This window comes from Echeneis naucrates, chromosome 18, assembly GCF_900963305.1.
Source record: "Echeneis naucrates chromosome 18, fEcheNa1.1, whole genome shotgun sequence".
Lineage (NCBI taxonomy): Eukaryota > Metazoa > Chordata > Actinopteri > Carangiformes > Echeneidae > Echeneis > Echeneis naucrates.
This window is the reverse complement of record NC_042528.1, coordinates 1,043,838-1,071,565: the sequence shown is the minus strand read 5'-3', so window position 1 is coordinate 1,071,565 and position 27,728 is coordinate 1,043,838. Positions and strand designations below refer to the sequence as shown.

At 45.4% G+C, this 27,728-nt stretch overlaps 1 protein-coding gene across 1 annotated transcript; it reads right to left on the bottom strand.

Annotated features, from left to right (window-relative positions):
* On the bottom strand, positions 1-27,629 carry trpc5a (transient receptor potential cation channel, subfamily C, member 5a). Its single transcript, XM_029526913.1, has 17 exons — positions 27,593-27,629; positions 27,223-27,325; positions 26,802-27,052; positions 24,180-24,296; positions 24,032-24,094; positions 23,778-23,915; positions 22,955-23,161; positions 12,075-12,212; positions 11,117-11,315; positions 9,916-10,055; positions 8,574-8,774; positions 8,048-8,169; positions 4,651-4,846; positions 4,349-4,558; positions 3,167-3,208; positions 1,252-1,341; positions 1-1,023 (listed from the first exon to the last, which is right to left on the bottom strand). Exons 1-17 carry the CDS (start codon positions 27,623-27,625, stop codon positions 1-3), a joined length of 3,273 nt encoding a protein of 1,090 aa, XP_029382773.1. The 5' UTR covers positions 27,626-27,629.
* Between the last annotated feature and the right edge of the window lie 99 nt (positions 27,630-27,728).

Genomic DNA, 27,728 nt, shown 5'->3' with positions numbered 1-27,728 from the left:
CTATAGCTGCGTGGTGACCGAGTCCTCTATGACCTCACAGCTGTCCTCTATGACGTCATCGCACGGCCCCACCCACCCGCCCATCATCACTCTTCCCCCTCTTCCGTCCACGTCCACACCCGCTCCTCCCACGCCTCCGCCCTGGAAAACGTCCTCGCTGGAGTCCAGGAGGCGGGAGCTGGACTCTGACATGTTGGAAGCACAGTGCAGGGATTGGCAGGGGCACGGGGGGGGGAGGGGCAGCGTCAGGAGTGAGTCCCGCCCATTCGTCCTCCGTGGCGAGAATGAGAGGTTACTGGTGTCGACTGAGCGGCCCACCTCGTTCAGGTGAGTCTCGCTTCTGGTCACATCACTGAGTGCAAAGTTGGAGTGGCTGTGGCTCCCCAGGGGGCGGAGCAACCCGTCAGAGATGGTGTAAGAGGGCGGAGACTGCAGGGGGAGAGGCGTGGGCGGGGCTTTGCGTTTGGAGCGGGAGAACAGGTAGGAGAGGCGTTTGAAAGAGTCTGATTTCGCCCTTGGAGCTGAGAGCCGCTGCAGGCGACTCCTCGTACAGGCAAGAGATGATGAGAAGGACGAGGAGAAGGACGAAGATGGCGAGGCCAGGATGGTGGTGGCGGACAGAGGGAGGACGGTCGTCTTCAGCCCGTTGCTCTTTGGTTTCCCCTCCTCTTCCTCCTCCTCTTCCCCCCATCCGATGCCCTCCTCCAGATCCCCCTCCGTCCCCTCGCCCCCTTTTTCTATCTGGGTCATTCCAGAAATGGAGCGCACCAGGGCAGAAACGCCGAGCGTTGGCTCCGGCCCCATGTTGTCCTCCAGCGGGGTCATGAAGGTCACGCTTTTTGACTTCTGGCTTCCACCGCCTCCGCTGCCTCCATCGCCCGATTCGCTGTCATCCTCCGAGGCCACGGCGGCATCGTCCTTCGTGGTCTCGCTGGAGGAGGAGTAGTTTCGCCGGGGAGGACGCCGGTTTCCAAGGAGATCCATCACCTCGTAGCGGAAACTGGAGATGTCCTGCTTCAACTCCTGGAAAGAGAGAGAACGGCAGGAAATGACATTTTAAGAGCAACAAAGAAAACCAAGATCCCACAAAAGTCCTTTAATCTCCTCTTAAAACTCAATCAGCGACTCCATCTTTGTTTTTTTTTTTTACACACTAAAAAAGCTCAGATGACGTTTCCACTTCAAAGCTCCAGCTGAGCTCCAGAGGCATCATGGGAACTGAGTCGAGCTCCGGAGCAGCTTCGCTCTCACCTTAAAGTTCTCCTCTGTCAGCCCCTCGTCCGTCTTGGCGCTGCGAATCATGGCCGCCACGTACCGCTTCACCAAGTTTCGGATCACTTCCTGCAAGAGATAGTTGCCACGGTTACCGCACACACATTATTATTTCACTGTTTTAATTTGATGTGCTTTATCTTTTTCGTGGCCGGAGCTGAAGCAGCAGACTGTGGTTTCATTTTCCTTCTCGTTGTGATAAACGTGCACGAGGTCGAGTCAAGATTATTGTCTTTGTGACTCCACAGTAACTTTACAAAGTCGTTTCTGTTTCATCAGATGTTTTTTCTTTGGGGCTGATACTTTCAGACACCTTCAGAATAAATATGGAGGAAAGTTGTTGTTGTTGTAATAATTAAGAGAGGGGGGGGGGTTTTTTACATCCCTAAATTTCTGGATTTTTTTTTTCATTTTCTGGAACTACATGTTCAGTCATGATCGTCGCAGCATTTGTCGTTTTTCTGCACACTCTTTGTGTATTTGCTGCTGGTTGATCACAGCAGGATTTACATGTTATTGTCTCATTAAGTAATCAGCCAATGAGGCGACTGACTCTTATTGATTTGCAGACCAGCATTTGGTGCTCAGTGGGTGGCGTTACAAACACACACAGACACACACAGACACACACATTAAGATACTACATCCTCCCACAGCCAACACCTGTGACTGCCAAACAGGACGCTCTGGCGTGCTGTCACTCTCACGCCGCTGCCAACGCTCGCCACACACACACGGCTGAAGGACAAACTGCTGCAACAATCCTTAAAAACATGGACGTGCATCAAAGCCACGATGAGCGCGGCCAAATAAAAAGTACTGGCGCTCCTGCGTTTGTGTTCGCTGCCAGCGCTGAGGTGTCAAACCACAAAGGGCCGGACAAATTCTGACAAATATCTCCTTGAAACTGGACGTCATGGCTGCCAAAGCCAGCGTGTCTTTCTTTTACTATCAATACAACCAGGACCAGCTCAGGCTGAGTTTAACTTTCGGGACAAAATCTAAAAATACATCACTTTGTCTGCTGAGGTGGAAGAAAGCGAGGCAGACGGAGCAGGAAAGGCTGCACCATCAGGACAGGAAGCTGCAGGATTTAACTGGTCCAGGATCAAACCGGTGCATGCATGTGATGCAACACGCTGATGAACAGCAGGAAGGAGAATATCAACATTATCCATCCACAACTGGGGGCGCAAACGTAGTTATAATAATCGTTGTGGAAGAGAGAACACAAACATTATTTTGTTTACAACTCCACAGGGCACCTTTAATATTAACACGCTATTACTGACCCAATCAGATTAAAGCAAATCCACATTATGATGTTAATGCCCCTTTTTAAACACACACACATTTTCACTTTGAGGAACAGCTGGATAAACGCACAATAAAAGAAGAAACACAAATACACACACAGCGAGGCAGTTTGTGGGTCCACAGGGAGCTGGTGTTGGTTTGCACGCTGCCACAGTAACTTGGCCGGGGGAGATGCAGTCTGCTCTGCTTGTGTTTCTTTAAATGACTAATAATCAGAATTGAAATGATTCTTTGTGTTTCTGTCCTTCTTGTGTTTATTTTGGTGGCTCATCATCAGCAGCTGGTTATTTCCTCCTCATTTCCAGTCAGCAGGTATAAAAAGCTAATGAGAACCTGAAGGTCACATGACTGCGACATCACCACCACTTGAACCTTTTCTAAGGTCGTCGACCTGACTCAGACAGAGTTACAGGAATTCACGTCCTCGAATAAAACCGAGATATTTGAAACACGCTTTAGTGACGAGCAAACAGAAGGTGCTGAAATAAAAAGTCATTTCCAGGTTTCAGAACCTGGATGGTAGTTTTTTAAATGATTCTCTCATTCAGAGTGTCGTGACGTGAACACACATACAGACCTGATAATGCTGGTTTTGTATCAGACTGTCAGCGTGACGCTCCTGCAGAGACAAAAAGGAGATCATGTTAAACCTGAGCCTGCTTCTTCTTTTACACACTGCTTTGTTGTGACATCACAAAGTTCCAGAAGTCCTGACCTTCAAATTCTCTTCCTCCTCATTCACACACTCCATCATTTTCTTTCTTTCATGCACTCCTATTTCATTTTATTTCCATTCCAGCTCTGCTTCACTTTCATCATGTTCCACACGTCTTAACTCGGCGCCGCTTTTAATTTGTCTTCCGTCTCCTCGCTGTACGTAACAGAGACAGACACACAGAAACAATCTGTCTCTCCTGCTCTTCGAAGGCGATGTCTCGCTGTTTTCCAGCTCACTGCCACACACACACGCTTACCGCCTTGATCAGATCTCTGCAGAGTTGTGTGGCTCGGTGGATCTATGTGGGCTGGTTGGCTTATATAACAGCTGAGGTGAACATGCCAGCTGCACCCTCTGTGTGTGTCTGTGTGAGACAAAGCCTCAGCCACTGCTCACTTAGTCTCTCTCCAGGTGACTGGACTACTGAACACACACACAGCTGTTGTCTGTTCATTTGTGTGATTGTATTTCCGTTGCGTGACAAATATCCGCTCCACTTGTCTTCTACACATCTTCATCATGAACCCGCTGAACTCAATAAATCGACCTGGTTTGTTCGTGATCGTCTGTGTTTCTGGTGTTCCTGTTGAGCTCTCCATCATCATCATCATCATCATCATCATCACCACCGTGGTGAAAATGCACCTGAGGCTGTGGAGGGAACTCGTGCCAAAGAGTCCCTGCTGCTCGTGAATGTACGGACATTCGCCGGACAGCTGCTTCCTGCTCTGTGAGCATCCATCAAACCCAAACTCAAGCTCCGCTTTGCTTTATCTCGTTTCTTCATTCACTCTCGAGGAAAGGTGAACAAAGAGGAACAGCCGGAGGACAAAGGTGCAGGTAGACATAAACATTGAACTCACATCTGATCATGTGACACAGACAGGTCAACAGCCGTTAAATACCTCTACAGGCCAAGTCGAACAGCCAGTTTTGAGTTGTTGGAGGTAAAAACACGAAATAGTTGGACCATAAAATCTAAGTTTTTCTATCCGTCACAACAACAACAACGTGCAGGAGCCCTGAGTTCCCCCCACTCACCGTGAACTCTCGCAGGTTTTCACATTTGTGCGAGTCGTCCCCGGGGGGCTGGCCCCTCGTGCACAGTTTGTTGTGCAGCCACATGAGCAGGTACCAGATGGACTTGGGGCTCGGGATGATGTTGAACGGAGGAGGCAGCGTGCCGCCCTCGTCGAAGTAGCTCATCCACAGCTTGGTGCGAGCGAACTTCCACTCGATGTCGGCGTGGTCCTGAGGTGGGGAGGGCGGAGAATTCAGCACGGTCAAATATAACAAGTCTCTTTTATTCAGGGCCTGCAATCTCTGCTGAGGTGCTGACTCACGGCAATCAGCTGGTAGGAGTTGTTCATCATGGCGATCAGCATGTTGAGCAGAACCACCAGCGAGATGATGTTGTACGTCCCGAACATGGTCGCCCCCACAAACTCCGTGAACTCGTGGCGGGCTTTCACGTTGGTGACGTACAAGTTCAAGAGTCCGAAAATGGACCAGAACAGCGACTGGAGGGTCTCAAATAACCTGGAACATCCAATAACTGAATTTAACTGTGCTGATCGTGCAAACATCTCATTTGAAAGGTCCATTTTTAACTCAGGTCAGTCAGCCAATCAGAAGAGAGGATCAGATCCATTCTCTCAGCTGATTGGCTGATTGTTTTCTGTGTGAACCAATAAAAACAGAGTTCTGTGTGGCTGTATCTATTTCCTTATTTTCATTTAATTTTTTTGTATTATTTTTTATTATTTAATAATTTTTTTAATTGTTAGGTTATTTTTTTAATTGTTTGGTTATTTTTTTAATTGTTCGGTTATTTTTTTAATTGTTTGGTTATTTTTTTAATTGTTCGGTTATTTTTTTAATTGTTCGGTTATTTTTTTAATTGTTTGGTTATTTTTTTAATTGTTCGGTTTTTTTTTAATTGTTTGTTTAATTGATTGTGCTGCAGATCAGCTGGAAATAAAAACAAACGTTAAGAGATCACAGTCGGTAAAATCTGCATTAATGGTGTTGAACTGAGGGAACTTGGAACAAAATGAGTCTCCAGATGGCAAAACGCACACAAGCTGCACAAGACAGATTCACTGCAGCGACACGACAAACTAGCGAACTGAAGAAAGGAAGATTATCACCTTGAGCTGAGCAGTTCTGCTCTTACTGTGCGTCCGAATCCTAAAAGGGAAGGACGTTCCCTGTGGAGCTCCTCTCCTGACGAGCACGGAAACGTTTACTTTCCTTTTGATAGTTTCAGAGAAGTCTTCTTTAGATTTGATTTCAAGGCCTAAAGAGATCGGTCAGTCAAGGTCCATGGTCAGTTTTCAGGTTGTATTGAAGTCTATGGGTAAATGTCCCCTCTCCTCCCTGATTTATCAGCTCAGTAAATGTTTTCCTGACGAGTTTATGGGGATGATTGGGGGGCGTGGCTACTTCTTGACTGACAGACTGCACCACCCAATCAGGGAGGTCAGGGAGGCCCCTCCCAAAAAAAAAGATGGCTGACAGATAAATTCCCACCAATGGGTGATGGTGTTGAAGGTTTACTTTGTAAATGAAATTTAAATAAAAACATTTTAGCAGTTTCTGAATATTTTTTCTGACGCTGATGTAAGACCTCCACCCCCCCACCCCCATACTCCACCCATCTCTCTTTCTCTTTGTGTTGGTTTTCTGCGACAGTTGTAGTTACAGCAGAGGTTAGTGAATATTTGATGAGGTAACAATTGGAGAGAGGGAGAGAGAGCCTTTGCCTGCAGGGCGTCATGTTTGTGCTGCATAAAATATTCAACACTTCAACATTTGTTGGCATTACAGTGTGTTGTGGCGTGAGGTGTGTGTGTGTGTGTGTTACAGTATGAGCCTGATGTGTAGACGCTCAGGGTGATAATAGTTTTTAGATGACAATGCGTCTCCAGAAGAAGACCAAACACGATGAAGTAAATAAACTCACAATTTAATCATCCATTAATTATTCCGCCTCTTCCTCATCTCCTCCCTCCTTGTCCTTTCCTTCCTTGCCCCCTTTCGTCCTTAAACTTTTTTTGTCTAATCTTTGTATCCTTGCCTAAATATTCATGAGGCAGATAAACTAAAGTGTCGAGCTGCCAGCTGAGGAATGAGAGGAGAGCAAGAGAAATTTGTGTGCGTTTGTGTGTGAGAGCAAAGTGAAGGAGATTTACAGCAGCAGAAAAGGGAGAGCGATGAAGAGACACACACACACACAGTCACACAACAACAAAACACATTATCAGTGATAAGTGTGTGAAGCACAAGCACCTGAGCAGAAACAGGAAGTGATCCTGTGAAATAACTCAGAAAGGCTGACAAGTGCGAATTACAATTCAACCACACACACACACAGATATAATCCCAGCGCTGTAAACTCATGAATGCTGATGCACTCTCTGTAGCCGGCGGCGCTGTATTCGCTGTGTGTGTGTAATGCATCATCTCAGCTGTCGCCGTGGTGATCTGCTCGCTCATTTAGCTTCAGCATGACGCCGATATGCTTCCTTGCAGGAAACACGGAGACGAGCGGAGTGAAGGTCTGACTCAGTTTAGTCAAATATCCAATCTCACATCACCTGCTGATGACGGACAGGAAATAAAATGCTCATGTTTCTGTTTATTAAAACCAAAACTGTCCCGGTTCAGGAAACGAGGAGAGGAGCCACGCTCACACTTTTAAAGGCTGGAACCTGGATGATGATTTGATGATTAAGCTCCATAAACATAAAGGCACAAATCCCCCTCCGGTGAAAACAAACTCAGAAGCTCTTTACTGTAATGGAATCAAGTGAAAATCAATAAAACTATTATCTAAAACAAACCACGTGCCTCATCAATAGTTGGCGGCTGACCCGGTTTGGCCACCGCTGTGCCGCCCTCAGCAAAGACTCACTGGATCTGTGTGTGTGTGTGTTTGTGTGTTGCAGAGCTGACACATCAGCCATAATTTAAACTCCGGCTTCATTTCCATGTTCATTGAAAACAAAACACAAAAAAAACAACCAACACATTAATATTCTTCCCGTCAACTGAAGGCGCTCACCAAAGATCATTTCCATATTATTATCTGGTGCAGCTGTGCGTGTGTGTGTGTGTGTCTGAATGTTTCACACACACACACACACACACACACTGTAGTTGACCAGGAGTTGGTGGCTGAGCACAGATTTTATTAGAAAACGTTAACGTTTGTTGAACATCCAGGCAGATAAAATATGATTCACTCTTTAGCTTCTGCGTTGATAAAACAGGAAGTGATGTCCAAGTTCAAAGTGTGACGTGATGATGCCATCGGATGACATCATCAAAGGTCGAAGAGGACATTAATGTCTGTGCTAGAGTTTACTGCGATCATGACTTCATTCAAGTCAATGCATCTGATGTTTTGATTAAACCTCAATCTGTCGACGGGGGCCACATTTAGGATTCACCGTCTGCATTTATAGATGACAACTGAGTGGATCCTGATCCGAAATAAAACTGTGGGGTTAGACGTTTTATTTTAAAGTCTGAAACTCAAACTTAAAATCAGTGAAATGAGGATAAAGCCATCTTTAATTCGCCCTCAGCAGGAGAACGCAGGATTAAGTTTTATCCTCCTGAAGGTTAAAGCAGTGCGAGCTGAGCTCAAACAGCACATGTTTGCACATCAGCTTCACCTTTATTTGCCACAGATCTGAGATGACACACACACGGAGGCGTTCGGAGGCTACTCACGTTGAGAAGGCGTTGTTCTGCCTCTCGCAGCGAATGCCCTTGCAGTTGTTGGGTTCTTCTGATGCCTTGGTTTCGTAGTAGAAATAGAGCTGGTTCAGACCGTTGGCGAACGCCAGAAGGACCTGCACAGCAAACACAACACAAGCTCAGCTGTTTGGGGACTCTGGAGCTAAAGTTAGTCGGTTAGACAGACAAACAAGATTTCAAACAGGAACGGAGGCAGGACAGCGTTACGTAAAGAGAGCAGGGAGCACGGCGGCTCGCTGGGAGTGATTCGAGCACTTCAGGGAGCAAAACAATTCACATGTGGATTGTGTTGTAGGTTAGCAGCTCCCCTGAGGCGGAATTAATGAGAGCCGAACGTAATGAAATAGTTTCGCCCTTCTACCAACAATCAAGGGTGCAGCAGGAAGGGTACAGCTTTTATCATCTTCAAACACACCGAGGCCGAGCGATGAAAAGGGATCATGAAAGAGCGACAAAGAAAGATTAGTGCTGGGAGAGAAAAGGAATGAAAAGGTTTCACCAGGCAGTAGATGAAGAGGAACTTCAGGATGTCCAGCAGCATCCGGCCCAGAGAGATCTGCAGAGGCCCGAGGTGGGAGTTCGCCGTGAAGAGTGAGATGAGTCTGAGCGAGCTGAAGATGTTGGCGATGGCGAACAGAGCCTCGGCGATCAGCGTGGGGTGCCACATCTCCCATTCCTCCCTGGGCCGGGACGAGTTATACTGCAGGACGGAGACACAAACACTCCTCTTTAGCATCGTTAGCTTAGCACAAAGCCCAAAGGATGGTACAGTCTGTCAGTCACACAGTAGCCCCGCCCCCTAACCCCTCCTTCCTGGTCTGAATGGAGCATCATGTTGAATTGAAGAGTTTAAGTTTTAAGTCTTTTCTTGCAGCTGTCTCTTTATTTTTTGGCTCGTCTCTCTGTCTCCCTTCGTCTCCCTCAGCTGTCTCATGCTCGGCTTCCTCCTCATTCAAGATTCACCATTAGACTTCCACAGGACTTCTGTCTTGTTAACGCTGCCTCTATTAGCATCCCCAATCCACACACACACACACACACACACACACACGGGAGGAGCTGGAAACAGAAACACGCACATTCATTAATTTATAGACTTTCTTGCACCTTCTGCACTCTCTGTCTGTAACACACACACACATGCACACACACAGGCACACACACTCTCACACACACAGTGACAAAGCAGAATTCTCTGCAAGATTTTAGATAAATATTTCAGAAAAAGAAAATAAAAGAAAAACATACTTCCACCTTGTGTGTGTGTGTGTGTGTGGAGACTTGTGTTGCTGTATGCATGCATATACAGTTGTGTGTTTGTGTGTTATATCTTCATCTATATGTGTGTGCAGGACCTGTGTAGGAGGGCCACCCGCCACCATCAGTGACTCACAGCTGCTGCAGATGGCCCAGGCGTCTGGTGTGTGTGTCTGTGTGTGTGTGCGATGTCACCATTTGCTCTTAATAAATATACCGAACTTCGTGTGCAGCTTCAGTATAAAATATTACTGAATCTGAAAGCTGAGCGGTGAGAGCGGGACAATGATTAGAGGCTGATGTTTAGGAACAAACCGACAATGACGCTGATGAAAGAATCTGTTTCCTCTCAGCAGCTTTGGAAAAGAAGAGTGATGTAATCAACTCATGCAGGAGAAATCTAAAAAATAAAAACGGACACAGTTGTGGACGAAGGTTTGCATGTACAGTCTGAGTTACTGAACGTCTCAGACTCACAGAGAATGATCTTTGAGCTGTTATTTGTTTTTTGTTGGGTTTCATGTGTTTACATTTGTTGTCCTGAGGGGCTGAAAATAAAATCTTCTGAAAGACACGCTGTTTACCTTCACGTAGGCCACGATCTTCAGCGAGATGGTGGCGAGGTAAAGGGAGTTCATGGCGAAGTCCATCAGGTTCCACCAGTCGTGGATGTACTCTGTGAATCCTCCGTCCCACATCTCCTTGATCTCCGCCCAGATGAACCCTGAAACACACACACAAATTACAACTTGTAAATGCAACAACAGCTGCTAATGCTAATGGTGGCTAGTTAGCTCTGACTTTTATCCATTATGATCTGAATAAATTTAGCGTTGGACTCTTGAACTTCACATGTAATCCTCAAACTAAGAATCAGACTCTTAATATTAATTAATGGGTATAAATCCTGTGAACCCTGTTTCTTCCTATCAGGAGTGTTCAACAGAAAGAGGAAGAAGAGACGATGAAGGAGAACAGATGGTTTTGTATTCTTCCAAGTGATTCTGGTTTTGATTTGGAAATGATCGTGTCAGCTCAGAGAGAATATAGAGATGGAATCACTCATTTTCACACCCACCCACCCGCCAAACACACTCGCAGGCGGCCGACCACACATACACCCACATCCAGGCACACACCCACACACACGCAGACACACACACGCTGTTGACGGCCTCTTGATCAGCAATCAACATGAAAACAACAGACATAATAAGTTGTTGGTTTTTTTTTTACAGCTACTTCCCGGACAGTGACTCATTCAACTCTTCAGAACATGTAAATGTGAAGTGTGTTCGGTCCTTATAATAGTGAATGAGTCATTTATTAAAGAGAAGAAATTCACATTAACATGAACTGTTATTTAACCATTAAGAGTCAAGAGGAGACACAGAGTCATGTTCTGGAAGCCAGCTAATGTTGGTGTGATCTAAAGTCAAGTAGAGAGAAAATCTGTGATAAACAGAACGGTCAGCATCATTCCGCCTTTCTCTGAGTCGATCCTGAAATCCGCTTGACTCCCAACATAAACAAATGTATTTATATTTTTTACAGAGTTCAGGAGAAACCAGACATCTGGCTTCATAAAACTCGACTTTCTTTCACTGCTGTTGTGTTGTGTCTCCTTTTGCTTTGAATCATCTCGTCATTGCACTCATTTTTCTTCCACTGACCCACCAACCATCTCTCATTTTATAAATATAGCTCCATCTGCGACCTCTGCACCGCAAAACGCATCTTCATCATCTGTCCAAACAGACTCTGGTGTCATCAAGCTTCACCCACCGAGCACCCAGGGCAGGATCATCCACTCCACGATGGTGGGTGGGGGTCCCTGCATGTGGAGGTTGGTCCGTGCAATGTGCTGCGAGGCCAGCAGCAGGAGGAAGAGGAAGGTCAGGTAGGACGCCGTGTGGCAGATGAACTTGATGAAGGGTTTCTTGATGAAGCGGCCCACAGCGCTCTTCGGAGCTAACAGGTAGATCTGAGGAAGAGGAGGAGTCGGAATAAAAAGAGGGAGCAGGTGAAAGGAGATAATGGAGGTGAAGAGACAGAGAGAGATCAGAAGATTAGCTGATCTGGAATAAAATCAACTTTAAAATGCAAAAGAGGTGGGAGGAGAGAAAAAGAGACGAGGAGCGAGAAGATGGTCTGTTCCCGTTACATCATCTCTCCAGGAAAAAGCAGCTTCGTCGTCTTTCAGGGTTGTTATTGTTTACAAAACCTATTATATTCTGATTTTGGTTTAGAATCAACTGTGACTCGGCCTTTTTTTTTTTTTTGGTTTTACGTCACATAGAAAATCGGATTTAATTGTATGTAGATCAGGTTGTTTTTAATTCAAATTAGATTTGAATTCATTATAATTCAGGGTTTTCATGCGTTTCATTGGTTATATTCAAATTTTTCGTGGAATTGGACTTCAGATTTTTAGAAATGAGGATTATTTCCTCTGATAATGAGTCTCCAGCTCTGAGCAGCTGACATGGACCGGACCAGCACCTGCAGGTTCAGTGTTTCAGTGTTAAATTTAGTCTCGCCTTCACTTCCTGCTTCCTTTGTTTGTGTTTGTCTGCTGTTGTTTATCTTCTTCATGTTTCCTGGCAACAGGAATAAATAGATTTTAGCTTCATTACTCCCCAGCAACAGATTCACCACTTTCCTTTCCTTCCCTCCTTCTCGTCTCCTCGTCTCCTCTGCCCTGCCCCTAACTCCTTGAATCCTTTCCCCCTTTCCTTCCTACCAGTGAGAAGACAGGAAAGAGGAGTCCGATGATGAAGCAGGTGACCAGTTTGACCGCCCAGTGTCGCCTCCTCCAGCCTGGGAAGCCGTCGTACCAGAGCGTGGCGAGGAGCTGCTGGCAGTTGGGCTGGGCCACGAACTGAAGACAGACAGAGACAGAGACGGTTTGTCCTTTTTCTGGAAACAAATGTCCAAATAAAGGCATAAAAGTGAAACCACAAAGTGCGTTAAACCCGTTTACCTCACGCTGGGACACAAACCGTTTTAAAAGTGGACCATTCATCATCTCCAGCTTCAGTCTTCAGACACTAATGTTCTCATGTTCTATTTGTTTACGACTCTTTAAGGTAAAGCCAGCTCGGACTTCTCTTTCATTCACTTCACATTTCAGCAGCATCTCCGTCCATTAGCGTTTACGGCCTACGGCTGGACAGCTGTGACCTGAACTGAACCAGGACCAGCTAATGTGCAGCAGCTTGGAAAACCATCCAACGGGCCTCAAACGGGTCTTTGGGTCAAACTTTTATGTCGTTTGTTTGAGCAATGACAAAGCGAAGGTTACTTCCCGCCCTGACGGGGCCGCGGCCGCTCTGCTGTTCATGCTGCTTCCATTTACATCTCATTACAGCTGATCCACTAATACTGCTGGCGTTCCACCAAAGGCTGTTAGTCCCTGTCAGCCCTTCAGATGTCCTCTGAGTCACCAGGAACCGGATGAGCCCTCCATTCTCCTCTTCTGTCTTCTGTCCATCTCATCATCTCTGCTCCTTTCTTTCCTTTCTGCCTCAACCAGAAGCACAAAGCATTTAATCTCCCGCTCTCCTCTCCTTCCTTTTCCTTCTCCCCTTTATTTCATTTAGGGTGATTGTTCCTGGTAAAAGTCCCAGAACTGTAACTAAGATTGATGCTCTAAAAAGGTTTTAGGAGACAGCAGGTTATCTATTACTGAGGCAGAGCCCCCGCATTAAAGTGACTCTTCTTTCCCTTTAAATAAAAAACCTATCATGAAAATGGGGCAAATAAACATCCAGCTCACTTTTGCACACCCACCTTCACACAAGGACGCAACAACTGTTATCAAGCAAACATTTAGCTAAAAGCTTAAAGAGGCAAACTGCCAAAACTTCTCAGGTCGGAGGCTGAAACTGTCAATCAAATGCGACGCTCTGCTTTTTTTTTCCTGACAGCTGAACATTTGGAGGAGGCTCCAGATTTCCACACTTTCCTTGTTTTCTTACAAGTGTGGGCTTGTTTCATAAATAATAGATTCTTTTTATTTGGACGGTCCATAACGAACCCTCAGCTCGCTGTGTCGGGCTGAAAAACACACAAACAAACAAGATGGAAAATGTCAGAGAAGCTAAACAAAAACATAAAAAAATCCCCGGAGCAATATGACATTTCCTCACTGGTGTTGTTGGAGTTGGTTCAATGAAAAGTTTGGGTTTTTTTTTTTTAGTCTATACAAGACGTTCTGCAGTCAGATGACCTTTGCTGGAGTTTCATTTCCTGGTCAACAACAACCCGACCTGTCCGTTACCATGACAGCAAAGGTGACACAAAGGTGACACGACCTCAACGCTATTCTTAAAGAATTAGGGATCAGGTTTTAATAACAATAAGTGGATTAATACAGCACCTCTAAAAAGACAGCTTACAAACTGCTCTAACACATAAATCAGTATAATCATAATACAAACACAATAAAAACAGAAGGACGATAACAATAAAGACACAGATAAATGAAATTAATTAAAAAGGCAAAAGTGTTGGAAGGTTTTTGCAGTTTTCATTAAACTAATATTAAATATTAATAAGGTTCTGCAAAGGTTTTAAAGCCTGCTGCAGAACGTGATGATTTTCAAAGAGATCAGTACAGTTGAATGTTCTTCTTTCTTTGTAGGGATTTATGGTTGTGTCGATAGTAAGATTAGAAAAACTTCTTTGTGTTCTTTTTTCCAAACTGACTGATCACTGCAGTCCCCGTTTGGTCGGCCTGATGTGAGGGTCACTGTGTGTGTGGGTGAAGACAAGAGGATCTAATTATACAGATGAAATGATGGAAGCTAAAAGTGTCAGAAGTCAGACCAAAGTGGCTGCTCCATCTCTTTCCTCTTTCCTCCACCTTTAACCTTCGGTCCTTTTCCATTTCATCCTCTCCATCGCTCATTTTCATTCTCCTCCTCTATAATTTATTTCTCGCTCTCTTCCTCCTTGTTCCCTTTCTTCTTCATCTATCTCCCTAATCCTCCTCCTCTTCATCTTCGTTTTGACCTCCTGGTCTCTTCTTCCCCTCCACATTCCTTTTATTCCGTCCTTTCCTTCTCCGTCTTCCTCCATCCCTCCATCCCTCGCTCGTCTCCGGTTTGGTTTCTTGTTGCCATGGCAGCAGCATGTTAATGAGCGAGTTGATCTCTGGGCTCCGCTGAACGACAGGAGTCGGCTCTTTTCTGTCCTTTTTTTTTTTTTTATTTCAGCCTCGATTCCCCCGACGTTCCCGGTTATCGACCAATCAGAGGTCGAGATCGGGGCGAAGCTGGAGAGAACTAAAACCACCAGAGACATGACAAACAAACAGGCGCCACCTCACATATTAATAAAGTGACTGTTTTAACCAAACAACCCATGAATCAGCTCGGATTGCGTAACTGATGAGTGAACGGCGGCTGGTGGGCGGAGTGTTTCATCAGCGGACGGTCGGAGAAGATCAGCCGGCACCGTCAGGATAAATATGTGGTTTGTTTCCAGGCCTGTGTGCTGGAACTGTGGGCGAGGAGGGAGGTCGGCTGTGCACACAGGCCGGCGACAGATCCAGGGAAGAAAAACTTTGATAAAGGGAGAAACAGAGTGACGCCCAGCTGGTGAAAAGCATGAAAATCTGATAGTCACTGCTCGTTGGTCGGTGATTTGGCCTTCTTGGTTGCTTTAAATGAAATAATGGAGCAGCGTGGACTAATTTATGGCTCCATTTTGGAGGGACTCTGACTTTAAATCTGTTTCCTCGTGCACACAGATGCTTGTGTCTCCTGCTGTTTAAGGTCTCTCTTACTGAGCAGTGAAAAAGCGCCACTGTGCCAGCATGATAAATTTACAGCCCGTCTTAAATCGATTAGCACGATCACTGCAGAGGATAAAGTGTTAAACTTAATCTCAGTGTGCCTGCAGCACAAAACACATTCTTTCATGCTAATCCAATAGCAGCTTCACATAAAACACACACACACACACACACACACACACACACACAGCTGGCGGTGATGCTCAGGAGGAGACATGGATGTGGACAGCAGCTTTTCAGAAAAGTTTCAGAGGAAAATCACTCCAAAATGACAAATCTACAATTCAAAACTTCCTGAGACTCTCTTGTGATTGGCTGACTGTCATGATGATCAACATGGGCGGGGCTTGGCTGAAGACGGCGTGACATCACAAAGTTAAATAAGTCCTGGCTGGTTGAATACAGACTTCTCTCTGTGGACTGCATTAATATAGAACCTGGACCTGATTTAGAATCAGAGACCACATGGAGGTCTACCTGTAGACCAGATGGAGCTTCGTGGCCAGTTGCTTTAAAGAAAAGCTGGAGCTGTTGAGGGGAAACATCCAGAATCTACCACCAACTGATTGTTGGTCCAGATCTCACTGCTACTTTTCTTTCATAAAACAGCGTTAAAAAAAAAGTCACACCCCCGCAGCGACAGATGCCCCCACAACAACGCACCATAACAGCAAACTAGAACAAAATATACCATGAAATCTGCAGCACTCACAGCCCACCGAGTTTCAAGTGACATTTAAAAATCAATCTCCAAACATACAGCAGTGAATCAGAGACGAGCGTTATCTGTGAATTATATCTGAGGAGAAATAAAGCTGCCAACTGAAAGAGACTCACTCACTCACGTTAAATAAGAGCTGCTTACAAACTGCTGAAAACATTCTTCACTAACCACTGGAGACGTTCCTTTTGTCTTCGCTGTGACAGGAGCAGAGAGTCAAAGTATTTTTAATCACTAATAAATTCAGTGAGCCATCCGGCAGATACTCCGGGGAGGGGGGGGGCGCAGACGGGGATATTAGCCGAGTGGGAAGCTTGGCTCTCCAAAAAAGGCCCCAAACCCCCTTTAATGAAAGCCTTTGTGGAGCGGTTCAGTCGAGTCCTGATGACTCACGTTAACCTGCTGAGAGAAGCAGCAGCATCCTGCAGTGCTGAAAGATGAAGAGACTTTTACATTATATCTGCATTCCCATCCTCGCGTGTTCGCCGACATTAAAAGTTTGAGCTCAAAAGTTCCAAAATTGCTGATGAAGAAGTGCTCGTAGTCGGCAACACGGAGCGAATTCCTGAGAAAGCAGGCGAAATGTCAGGAGTGTTTGTGGTGATGAAGTCATTTGTCAAAAACAAAAATATGTTTAAAATATGTTCACAGTTTAGTTTTACTGACAGCTACATCATCCAATATGGCTGCTGCCCTGTGATGTCACCATATGCAAATTAGACGGGTAAATCCACTCCCATCATCTCAAAGAGCTGCAGTGGAGGGTTAATTAGAGGAATACAGTGAGAGTGAAAAAGAAAGAAGAAACCAAAGTGGACTCCAACTGCAGCATCGACAGCCGTCTGGTGTCACTTTTCAGTCCCTCACATCCCAACGATCCATAATCCAGTGTCTGAATGTGAATGTGCTGAGACAACCGGTTCAATGTCACCCAGCGACCCCGACATTAAACTACAATCTGCTCTCCTGAGCTTCTTTCCAGCTAATTCAATTTCTGGGCAATCTGCCTTCGACCACCAAACTAAGAAATATGCTTACTGCTGCTACACTATGTAGCACCAACTCCTGCAGCCTGACGTAATCTCCCCTCGCTGCTATCTGTCTCCCTGATTTTTTATTTATTTTTTGGCTCTTACTTCCTCTTTCTCTTCTCTCTCACTCTTCAAATTCACAGTTCAGTTTAATTCAAGTTAAACACGAAACATGTTGGCAGGACGTTTTGATAAATGAAACAAAACACAATAAAAACCAAACAGCAGGAGGAAATTCAATGAGGGTGAAATAACAGGTTGCCTGCAGTGTTTTGTGTTGTACTGAAGATTTCACTGATCAGATTAGAAACATGTTGTGTAGACTAACTGTGTGTGTGTGTGTGTGTGTGTGTGTGTGTGTGTGTGTGTGTCATCATCTAATTTGGTCGTTGCTGTATATGTTTATGGAAGAAACAATTGCAGTGTATTTGTGGAGAAGCAATCAGCACAAACTATTTATGAAGATGAGGGAGGAAGAACTAAAAGTCACTATTGCACATGTATTTGTGTGAGTGTGTGTGTGAGTGTGTGTGTGTGCGTCTGTGTGAATCCTTCTAATTGAGGACACATGTTGATAGATTAATCAAAGCAATAATTCAATTGGAGACGCTGAATAAAACATGAATAAAGGTCAATATATTATTCAGCTGCTGCTGCGGATTATCACACACATACAAATACAATCGCACACTTGAGTACACTTGTTAGACACATACACACATACACACACACACAAAATCCATTTATTATTGAGGCAGCTCTTAATATATAATTTAGTCGGACTGCAGGTATCACAGGCCCAAAGACAAAAAAAGACATTTAAATTATTCAACCACACACACACACACACACAATCACTGGACTCCCTCACGCACACACATTAATGTTTCAGGGGTTTTATTGCAGGTTAACCTCAATTAAATCGAGCATGCTGCCGCCGGCGGGGCATTCACACAACCGCACTTTGAATTCCCGTAAGTTCCCGAATGTTTGCTCGGTCGGAGAAAATCCAGCAGCCTCTGAAAGCTGAGAAGTTTCCCTTCACAGCCAATATCGGGTCATTACGGTAATTCCCCTCGTGCTGCAGCTGGAAGTCGACAAAGCCTCTCCTCCGTTGTTGGCAGTTAATGCTTTCTTTCAAGGCGCTGTAAATATCGAAGGTTCGAAGTGTTCTGGAGAAAATGGGCTGACATAACTGAAGCCACAAGAGGAAACAGAGGACTGAACTGAAAGGACCGTCTGGGCGAGCTCCTCAGAACGGGATGATGTCACAGCGACGCTGACCTTTGACCATTTGGTCATGAAATTAAATTAGATTGACGCGTAGCTTCAGTCTACCCTGATTTATCAGCTCAGTAAACGTTTTCCTGATTGATTTATGGTCTCAGTCTGTAGTTTACAGTCTTCAACACAACATGATGTTCATTTTTAAACTTCCCGTTTCCTGCAGACGTCCATATTTTTCTCTTACCTGCCTAAGACAGTAAAAAAATAAAGTAAAGCTGAAGTAAAAGAAAAATAGAGCAAACAGGGAAATCTATATCCCACCTCCCTGCTGGATGTGAGTCACTCCTTCTTTTGTTGACTATTTCTGTTCCACCTCTCCACCTCGCTCTGGCTCGGCTTCCCTCCCTCTTCCTCACCTTCATCACTTCCTGTTTGCCTTCCATCGAACCCAAACAGTGTCATCTGTTCTAAAATTCAACCGGCTGAATGCCTCCGTCATTTGATTTTTCCTCTCTGTTTTATTTTTTTTCTGCTGCAGTTAAAGAGGACAGTGAATAATTTTGGAAAGTCTCCAAACTCTTCTCCCTCTGTCAGCAGCGTTGGACGGATTAACACAAACAAATACACAATCGCACATGAGCAACACTTCACAGTGCCAAGCCATAAGGTGAGGAAGAACTGAATTATTGTTTAATATTCAGCAAAAAACTTGTTCTATTTCCATCTCTCTCTCTCCCCCCTACTGATTCATTTGTTCCTCTCTTTACCTCCTCAGCATATTTGATAGAGACACAATCATGTCCTGGTTCTTTCACCCGTTCAGCTTTTTTCCAGCTACACTTGTTTATCAGAGCGACCGGCCCATTAGACACAGCTCATTACTTCCTGTGCGTTAAACAGCCAATCAGATTTTTATGTCAGCTGTAAAAGGACCCGTGGCATGATGGGCAACCTGTAGTGTGTGTGTGTGTGTGTGTGTGTGTGTGTGTGTGAGAAAAGTGTGTAATTTAACCATTAAGTTGGAACCACTGAGTCAAAACCCAGAAGTGACTTTGTTGTTATGTAACTCAATAGGAAAGAGAAAAGAGGAAAGGAAATGAGGGAGGGTGAGAGAAGAAAAGAAGGAAGGAGATAAGACGAGGAAACAGGAAGGAAGGAGGAGAAGGGAGGAGACGGAGGAGGAGGAGGAGTAGAGGGGATGAAGGACATGTTGAATTTCCCAAATTTCCCAGGAGACAGGACAAAATGGGACGAATGGGAGGACGATGAAGGAGAAGTGGGAGAGGAGTGTGTGTGTGTGTGTGTGTGTGTGTGCGTGTGTGCGTGTGTGTGTGCCTCACAGCCTGCATTGATCCTTCAGAAAAATGGGGAGTAAATTGGAAATGTAATTTACATTGATCCCTTTGGAGAATACACACACACACACACACACACACACACACACACACGCCATATGCCCTCCAGTTTTAAATGTCTCTGGCGGCCATCTTGGATGTATGTGTTAGTTTAGAAGGCTTCTGTGTGTGTGCACAGCATCACGCTCCTTCCCGAGGGGTCGACTTTACAGCAGCGGAGTCTGACCTTTGACCTCTGTCATGGTGTCAGTCACCTCACAGGAAGTCCAATATCACAATGCACACTTCACAGATACACACTCACACACTGTGTGTGGTGTAATCTGGAAGAGAGAGGAAGGAGGAAGTGAGACAGACAGACAGAGAGAGAGAGATAATGAATGAGTTAATGAAGAAGAGAGAGAGAAGTCGGCTTACATAAGTGTACTGACAGCGTTCGTCAGCTGTCTCCTGGCTGACACACACACACAAGGTGTCTGCAGAAGCTCTTGTGGTATCTGTTTGTTTGTCTGTCGTCGTCATGGCCTCCACAGGTTGGCTTTCTTCCTGTCATCATCATCATCTTCATCTGAAGCTGCCATATTTCTGATTTCAGCAATCGTAAATGATAAATACATCTGGAGGTTGTTTATTCTCTTAACTAAAGTCCGAGGAGTAAAACTCAACAGGAGATTTCATCAGTTTCAGATGCTAAACATCAGCCTCATCATCCTTCCTCCCTTCCCTCCTTTGCTTCTTCTCTGATGATTTCAGAAAGCAGATCCGTCCAGCTCCGTCTTTCTTCTCCTTCTTCTTCTTCTTCTCTGGAGGAATTTGTCTGATTTCTGCTGACAGCCGTCTCTCCCTCTGTTTTTCCCACTTTCTCCTTCCCTGTTTTCTGTCTGTTTATCTCAGTTCATCTCTCTGTTTTCATCCCTTCGTCTGTTTCTGTGAGTAAAGTGACTTTTACTGGCACCGCCGTTGTTGTGAGACAAAGCTGCCAAAGCCTCACATTTGTTGGGGCAGCTGCGGACTTGGAGTCGGAGCGAAGGCAGAAACTGAAGATCTGAATTGTTGCTTCTTGCAGCTTTTAACACAGTTAATTAAAATGTTTGGTTAGGACATTGTTGCTTTAACAGAATCTGACGCTCATAAACAGAAATGGACTTTTATTTTGAAGAGCTGGGCAGAGGACTGCTTCATTGTGACATCACAAAGTTAAGGAAGTCCCAGCGGCTGGTTTTAAGGTTCAGTTCCTGAATCCAGGCTGTCACCATTGTTCTGAGACCTTTCATACTGGATTAACACAGATCCTAGACCTGATTTAGAACCTAAGACCACCTTGGGACCGGATGGATTGGAAGTCTGACAAGCTCCAATTAAGCCAAATCAAATGGCAGGAATTTTCCTCTAATTACGTGAAAAACACAAGAACGTTCAGCATCTCAGACGTCTGCCAACATGCTGTACATATCCTCTCCCTCCCCTCCTCATCCTCTTCTGAACAATTTAAAAATGTCTGACAGCTCTCTCTTCCTCCAGCTTCCCTCTCAGCAGCTTTCCAAATCCTCCCCTCCTGCCCTCGCTCTACATTTTGAGAACGTGTCTTATTTTAGAGCTGAGAGTTCAGCCTTCTCAACGCCACGGGATGCTCTGGAAAAAAAAAAAACCTTCCCATTTTCTGTACGACCGGTTCTCTGCCAGAGCTGCATCCAATTATACCTCCCAGCAAGGTGTCGTGGATGGTATCAGTTCAGAGCAAGCAGGAAAGCAGACCGTTAGTCGTTTTCCCTGAGTCACATCGCAATATGAAAGAGTATTACTGTCCATGGTGCGATACAGTGGAGGGGTGGTGGGATAATTAGGGAACTGATTTGGATCAAGGAAGATTCTCGACTGTGCTGCCGGCACAACGGGCTTACAGCTGGTTTCTATTAAAGTTTCATTTGACAAAATCCTCATTTGGTACACAATGAGCCGATGACAGACATAAAATATACAAAGGCTCACAGTCAGGTAGCAGCTCCCTGGCCCTGATTATTTTTACTAAAAGCTGTTGGTGCTAATAAAGATATTCAGTGATTATAAAAGACTGAGCTGGTTCTCCCCCAGTTAAAACTCATCTTTTAAAGAACAGCATGAAGCAAAAGTGTCCCACTGTGTCGACTTTAATATTGAATTAAACTTTAAGGTGGCGATGATAACTTGTCTTCACTGGTCAAAACCAGGTTGATGTTTAGACTAAAAAAATTATTATTGAAGTTAGTAAGTTCTCAATTTATATGCTAATGTCTGCATCACTGTAAATAATCAGTTTCCATCCTCCTCTTCCTTCCTCCTTTCCTCTAACTGTCTCCTATCTGTCCTTGGTCCTCCCTCCTTCTTTCGTCCTTGTTCAGCCAACCAGGACATAAAGTTCCTCCTTTAATCTCACCCAGTGCCATAACTCCTGGCCGCTCCAAAAAAAAAAAAAAAAAGGGAACTTCCATCCATCCCCTTCCTCCCCCTCCGTCTTCATCTGTCTTTTGACATCATAGTTCTTCGTCCTCTGAAAAGCCTTTCACTGGCCAAACTATTCTGAATGTAACGATCATCATCCAATGATCAACAAGTCAGCATTTTATGAGCCCAGATTTACGAACTTCTAACTGAGATAAGTGAAGGCGTTGAGTTTGCTTCAGTAAAAATTTAAATGTTTTGTCGGAAACATCTTTAAATGTCTTACTTCAAGGTGAAAACGGATCTCTTATTGGTGTTGTGGAGATTTTAAGCGCCGTATTCAGGCCTCCTATAAAAAGCTTGTGTGGCTAACGAGGCTCAGATATTCACCTTCATCACCTGAAGAGAATGAAAGCGATTCACTTCCTGCCCTTCTGCCTACCTGTCTCCTCCAATCCATCCAGCTGCTGTCAGCCCCCCCTCGTCCTTTCACTGCTGCTTTCATCCGTCCAGGCAGCAGACGGACCCACGGATGCCTCGGGGGGGGGGGATCCCTCCGGATCCCTCCGGCTTCCTCCCTCCTTCACACTTATTTCAGCTCATTATCTCACCCCGTCCTGTTCTTCCTCCCCCCTCCTCCTCTTCTTCACTGCTTTATTCACGCTGTCTGTCTGTCTGGCATCCTCACTCTCCTCTGACGAGTCCCTCAACTCATCAATGACAAGGTAAAACAGGATTGTGTGTCTGTGTGTGTCGAACAGACATAACTGGGGCAGAAGGTTCTCATCCACTGTCCTCAAACGAACGACACTCCACAACAGCAACAACAAACTTCCTCACTTCCTGTTAGCATGTTTGCACAAAAGGAGCTCTGGAATCGTGCTCATTAACGTCCTGGTGCAGATTTACAAAAGAACAACAACGTCGTGTTTTCTACAGAATCTGCAGACACGTAAACACAACATCTCTGTGGTCAGCTGGGCAAAGTGGCCAACCAGGGAAAAACGTGTTCCTGACCTTCTCCACACGTTTGTTGGAGGCTGAAAGAATAACAGAAGCCCGAGCTCTTACCTCCTTCTGGTGGTATTTGATGGCCAGTTTGAGCTTGGCCAGGTCGTGGCACTGCCTGAGGTCCAGCTCCTCGCTCTGGTCGTTGTCTCGGTGGTTCAGGATGGTCTCCAGCTCTCTCGAACTCCTGGCCTGGTCCAGCAGGTCTTTGGCGAAGCGTTTGCACTGCTGAGACAGCTCTTCGTACTCCTGACGAAACTCATTCTCCACCTGAGAGGACCGAGATGTTAAATAATAGCTCCTGAACACTGATTTGACATTAATGAACCTAAAGTCTGAACTGCTCTTGAACAAGCCGCACAGAAATTATGACCCGTCTGGTTCAGGATGTAGCTCCTGGCCACGAGAGTCCACTTGGTTTCCTTTGGAAAGAGACTGAGAGACTGAAGCTGCCACGGAGGTGACATTTAATCTGGATATACAAATAAAACTGGCAGAAATCACAAAGCTAATTCAATCCGAGTCCAATAACTGATGGACTGAGGAACTGTTCTAACCCGGAGAGCAAAGTTCACATCAGTCTCCTTCACAGGACTGGATGAGACAACGACCTGCTTCTCCCGTTAATAATAATGCATTCATTTATTTATGAATTTTCAATAAATAAAAAAATAAAAAGCCCTTCACATGTCGCCTCTGTTTATGTTTTATGTGTGATGTCTTTAAATTCAGCCCACGAGAGGTGATCTATGATGGGAAATGCGCTTGTTTGCTTTTCAAGGCAAAGCTTCTGATGAACAGTAAAAGCTGAAGCTGATTCTGCCTCCATCAGAGGATGAGGACTGAAGGTCGGGTTTAAGGAAGCTGTGGTTGGTGATCTCCGTACCTTACTGAGCTCTTTGAGTTCCCAGCCCAGTCTGAAGGCCGTGAGGATCGGGTCTTCGCTGGACAGCGCGATGAGGGACGGCGAGGCCAGAGCCTTGTAGATGTTGAGTCGAGACCGAGAATGGCGAAGGCTGTCGACCTACAGAGGAAGACGAATGTTAAAGATTTAAGATGAAGAACGAGGATCCTGCTCGTCGTGCTGGACTGAAGGAACTGGGCTCATAAAACATAAATGTTCTGCTTATTCCGACTCACCTCCGAACTGGAGACACACTCCACGCAGTCACATCGGATCTGATGCGGTCTGGGGATGGTGACCTACGACAGTAAAGACGTAAAATAAACCGCCACTTTTAAACCGCTTGCTTTTCCGTGTGACTCAAATCAAACTCGGTGCGTTCACCTTCCGCTGGACGAGCAGCTTGATGATCTCATAGTTGTTGGTGTGAGCAGCGAGCATGATGGGAGTGATGTCCGGGGTGAACTCTGAGAACTGACTGTCCATCATCAGGGAGGGAACCTGGAGAAGAACCAAAGTGGACCCACTGTGAAGCATTCAGAATCAGCTGATTCTATCAGAAAAGACCAAACTACAAACACAAAGTGAATTTGAACACACAAAGTTCTGAGACGTCAGAAGTGTGAGGAGCAGAGTAGAGAAGGGAAGGAAGGAGGGCAGCGAAGGCTTTCATCTCTCACAGGGAGGATGAAGCAGAGTGCTTCTCCTCTTCCTCTTCATGTTGTCTTCACTCTGTGTGTGTCTCCACTGACTTCCTCACCTCACCTCCGATCTCCTCGTCTAACCTCCTCCCCTCCTCCCTCCCTCCTTCCTCTCTCCTGCCAAAAGCTTTTTCCCTCATCTGATCCCGCTCTTTGTTTTTTTTTTTTTTTTTTAAGGAGTGTGGGAGCAGCTGCCATGGGCTGGACACACACACACACACACACACACAAAAAAAAAACATCCTACATAGTTTGGGTACATCTGTGTTGGTTGGGGCAAAAATTTGATGTCTTTTAATTTGAAAGGATGCGTTTTACCTTGAGGCACAAAAATAAAAAAAGAAAATGGGATGTTTATTTATTTATTCAGAAAAGACTCCTGAGTGTTTCCTCTAACTAGAAAAACAAACTAAGGTCTGTCTTCCTTTGAGGTTAAATTTCATTTCACACATTTATTTTTATATTTTATTTGTCAGCTTTCATTTGACTTTACCTGGTTTGTTGTTGTGTTTCTGTTTTCTCTGATATTCGGTTCCATTTCTGCGGCTGTAAAATGTTATTTCCCATCTGAGGGACAAATAAAAGATTATCTTATCTGATCCGATCTGATTTTATCTGATCCATGTGAGGCCTTCGGGGTTCACCAGGACTGAGTGAATATCTTGTGCAGCAGGAAAAAGAACATTTTGACAGGCAGAACAGTCTGACCTCATCTATCATTTGAGGGGTTTTATGAAAAGCTGTTCAAACTGTTAATGTGTTCTGCAGCTCGACTGAAAGTTTAACTTTATTCCACCGAATCAGAAACAGACTCCTGCCCTCAAACACTCATTTGAAACTGATTTTGAGCTTTTGTTTAACTTCCCGACTAACTGCAGGATGATTCATATCTGAAGGTAAACACGCAGATCAAAACAAGCAGAAATGTTCTCCGACTGCGTGCACACACACACACTTAATCTTTTTATTCACACACTTCACACATCAAAGGGAAGTGAGGGAGGGAGAAAGCTCTCATCTGCATCGCTCTCTCTCTCTGTTTAACTCTTCCTCATGTCCTTCATTCCTTATTCCCTCGTTTTCACCATGGCCTCAACTCTTCTTTCTTTATTTAGTGTCACCGTCTCGCTCCCTCCTTTATTTACTTCCCTTCCTCCCTTCCTCCCTTCCTCCCTTCCATCCTATCCTCACTCCCTCCGCCCTTCCATTCCCAGAGAGCCGCTGGTGTAAAAAAACTGCATTTGCTTTGGTGTTAATCATGAAGTGGGAGAGGAGGTGGGGGTGAAGGAGGAGGATGAGGAGGGAGGGGGAGAGGTAATAAAAGAAAGAGGGAGTCGGTTTGAGTCAGATGGAGAGGACGGCAGAAAGGTCAACAGTTTCGCTCTCTAAGAGAAGATAAAAGGCATCGACTGTACCTGTCAGCTGTTAAAGAGCAGTTTAGAAAACACACACATGCAGCTCTTAATATAAGCATCACGTACAGCAGAAGTGTTGCTCTGTGTGGTGTAATGTTGGACCTGACTTTGTGCTGCTGCGTCGTTTTAAAGGTCAAGAAGAAACATGAAGGGGCAGAACATCTCCACTTAATGTCACAATTCTAAAATATGAAATGACTTTTTACTCTAATCCTGTTTCTAAATGTTAACGCTGTACAAATATCTACAGACGATTCACGTATAAATGCCGTTTTGTGAGGAGAGACAGAATACAAAAGAGAAAGAGAAATGCAGTGAGGGCAGATTTGTTCTTGTCCTCGTCCAGCTGAGAGGCGACCAAAACCTTCCCACAATCCTCTGCTTCGGCCAAGGGTTGGTTGCCATGGTGACGCGGCACCTCACAGCTTCGAGACGGACGAGAAAATGAATTTAGAGGAAGAAGTCGTCGTTTTTTCCTTTCTCTTGTCGTCTCTCTCTCTATCTCTGATCTCTTTTCAGCCCAGTGTCTCTCGCCCGCTCTCTCCACACACACACACACACACACACACACACACACACACACACACACACACAGACATGCAAAGGCAGACAAATACACCGTCTGTGTGTAAATCCTATTTCACAGTGTGCCTTTAATGTGAGATGTTAAATTTTCCTTCACTCAGCAGAATGTGGCGTGGAGCATCACAATGAATAGATGACACATCACACACACACACACACACACACACTAAAATGGAAGGACACACACAGGCGCACAATCATGGCTGAGTAAATCCAAACACGTACATGCACCAACGCTCCGGGATGCAACAGATCGACATACATCTTTAGTTCTCTCTCTTTTGTTACAACACACAAACACACACCTGTTTCTCGCCGCTGGGCCTCCGGTGCGACAGCAGCAGCTCCACGGCGCCCACCACCTCCTTCCTGATGGCGTAGAGCAGGGCATCGCCCGTGTGGATGCCGTGGTCGAGCAGGAGCTCCATGATCTCCAGGTTCTCGTTCTCGATGGCGATGAGCAGCGCGCTGCGGCCCAGCGGGTCCAGGCAGTTCACGTCCATGTTGTAGTACACCTCGGCCTCCCGGAGGGCGTGCTTGACGCCCGCATAGTCGCCTGGAGGGACAAAAACATACGGGCCTTTGAATGACATTCATATTTTGGTTGCCACAGAAACCCCATGACGAAGACAAACATCACGGGTTCTACGTAGACAGAAAATGCTGCCGCTAGATCAGCATCATTTAACAGCTGACGGCGAAGGCGTGGAGCGAACTCGTTTGTACCTTTCTCCACGGCGGTGAGGTAGGCCCTCTCCTCGGCCGACAGCTCCACCTCGGCCCGCACGATCTGAAGCGGGATGCGGTCGCGGTACGGCGAATAAGTCGCCTAAACCCCAACACAAACAACAACCACAGGAAGTGAGCCACTCGTTTCTGAGAAGAGGTCAGACGAAAGGTCAGAGGTCAGTCTGGCTGCCAGAGCTCATATTTACTAAATGAAAACAGGAAACACCGGAGACCAACTGGTGCTGCAAAACTTCCTGGTTTAATTTGTGCGACTGAAGATCCAAAGATTTGTCATCTCAGTCTTTTTTACACACGTCCAGCTGCAAAGAATACACAAAGTAACACATATTACACAAAACTGACTCACCTTCTTGTAGTACAACTGTGTCATGGGATTCATCACGCCGGTCTGGAAGAAGACGGAAGAGAAGTCCGGTCAGGAAGCGGAAAACAAAGAGCAGCAGGAAATACTGGAGCCGAACTGAAGAAGATTAGTGTGAGTA

Bases quoted from the DNA above. Each gene is read 5' to 3' on its own strand.
- trpc5a (XM_029526913.1), bottom strand. From the start codon at position 27,625: ATGAATCCCATGACACAGTTGTACTACAAGAAG. The intron at 24,095-24,179 runs GTGAACGCACCG...TTACTGTCGTAG, and splicing joins AGCTGCTCGTCCAGCGGAAG to GTCACCATCCCCAGACCGCA. The intron at 11,316-12,074 runs GTAGGAAGGAAA...CCTCTTCCTCAG, and splicing joins TCTTTCCTGTCTTCTCACTG to ATCTACCTGTTAGCTCCGAA.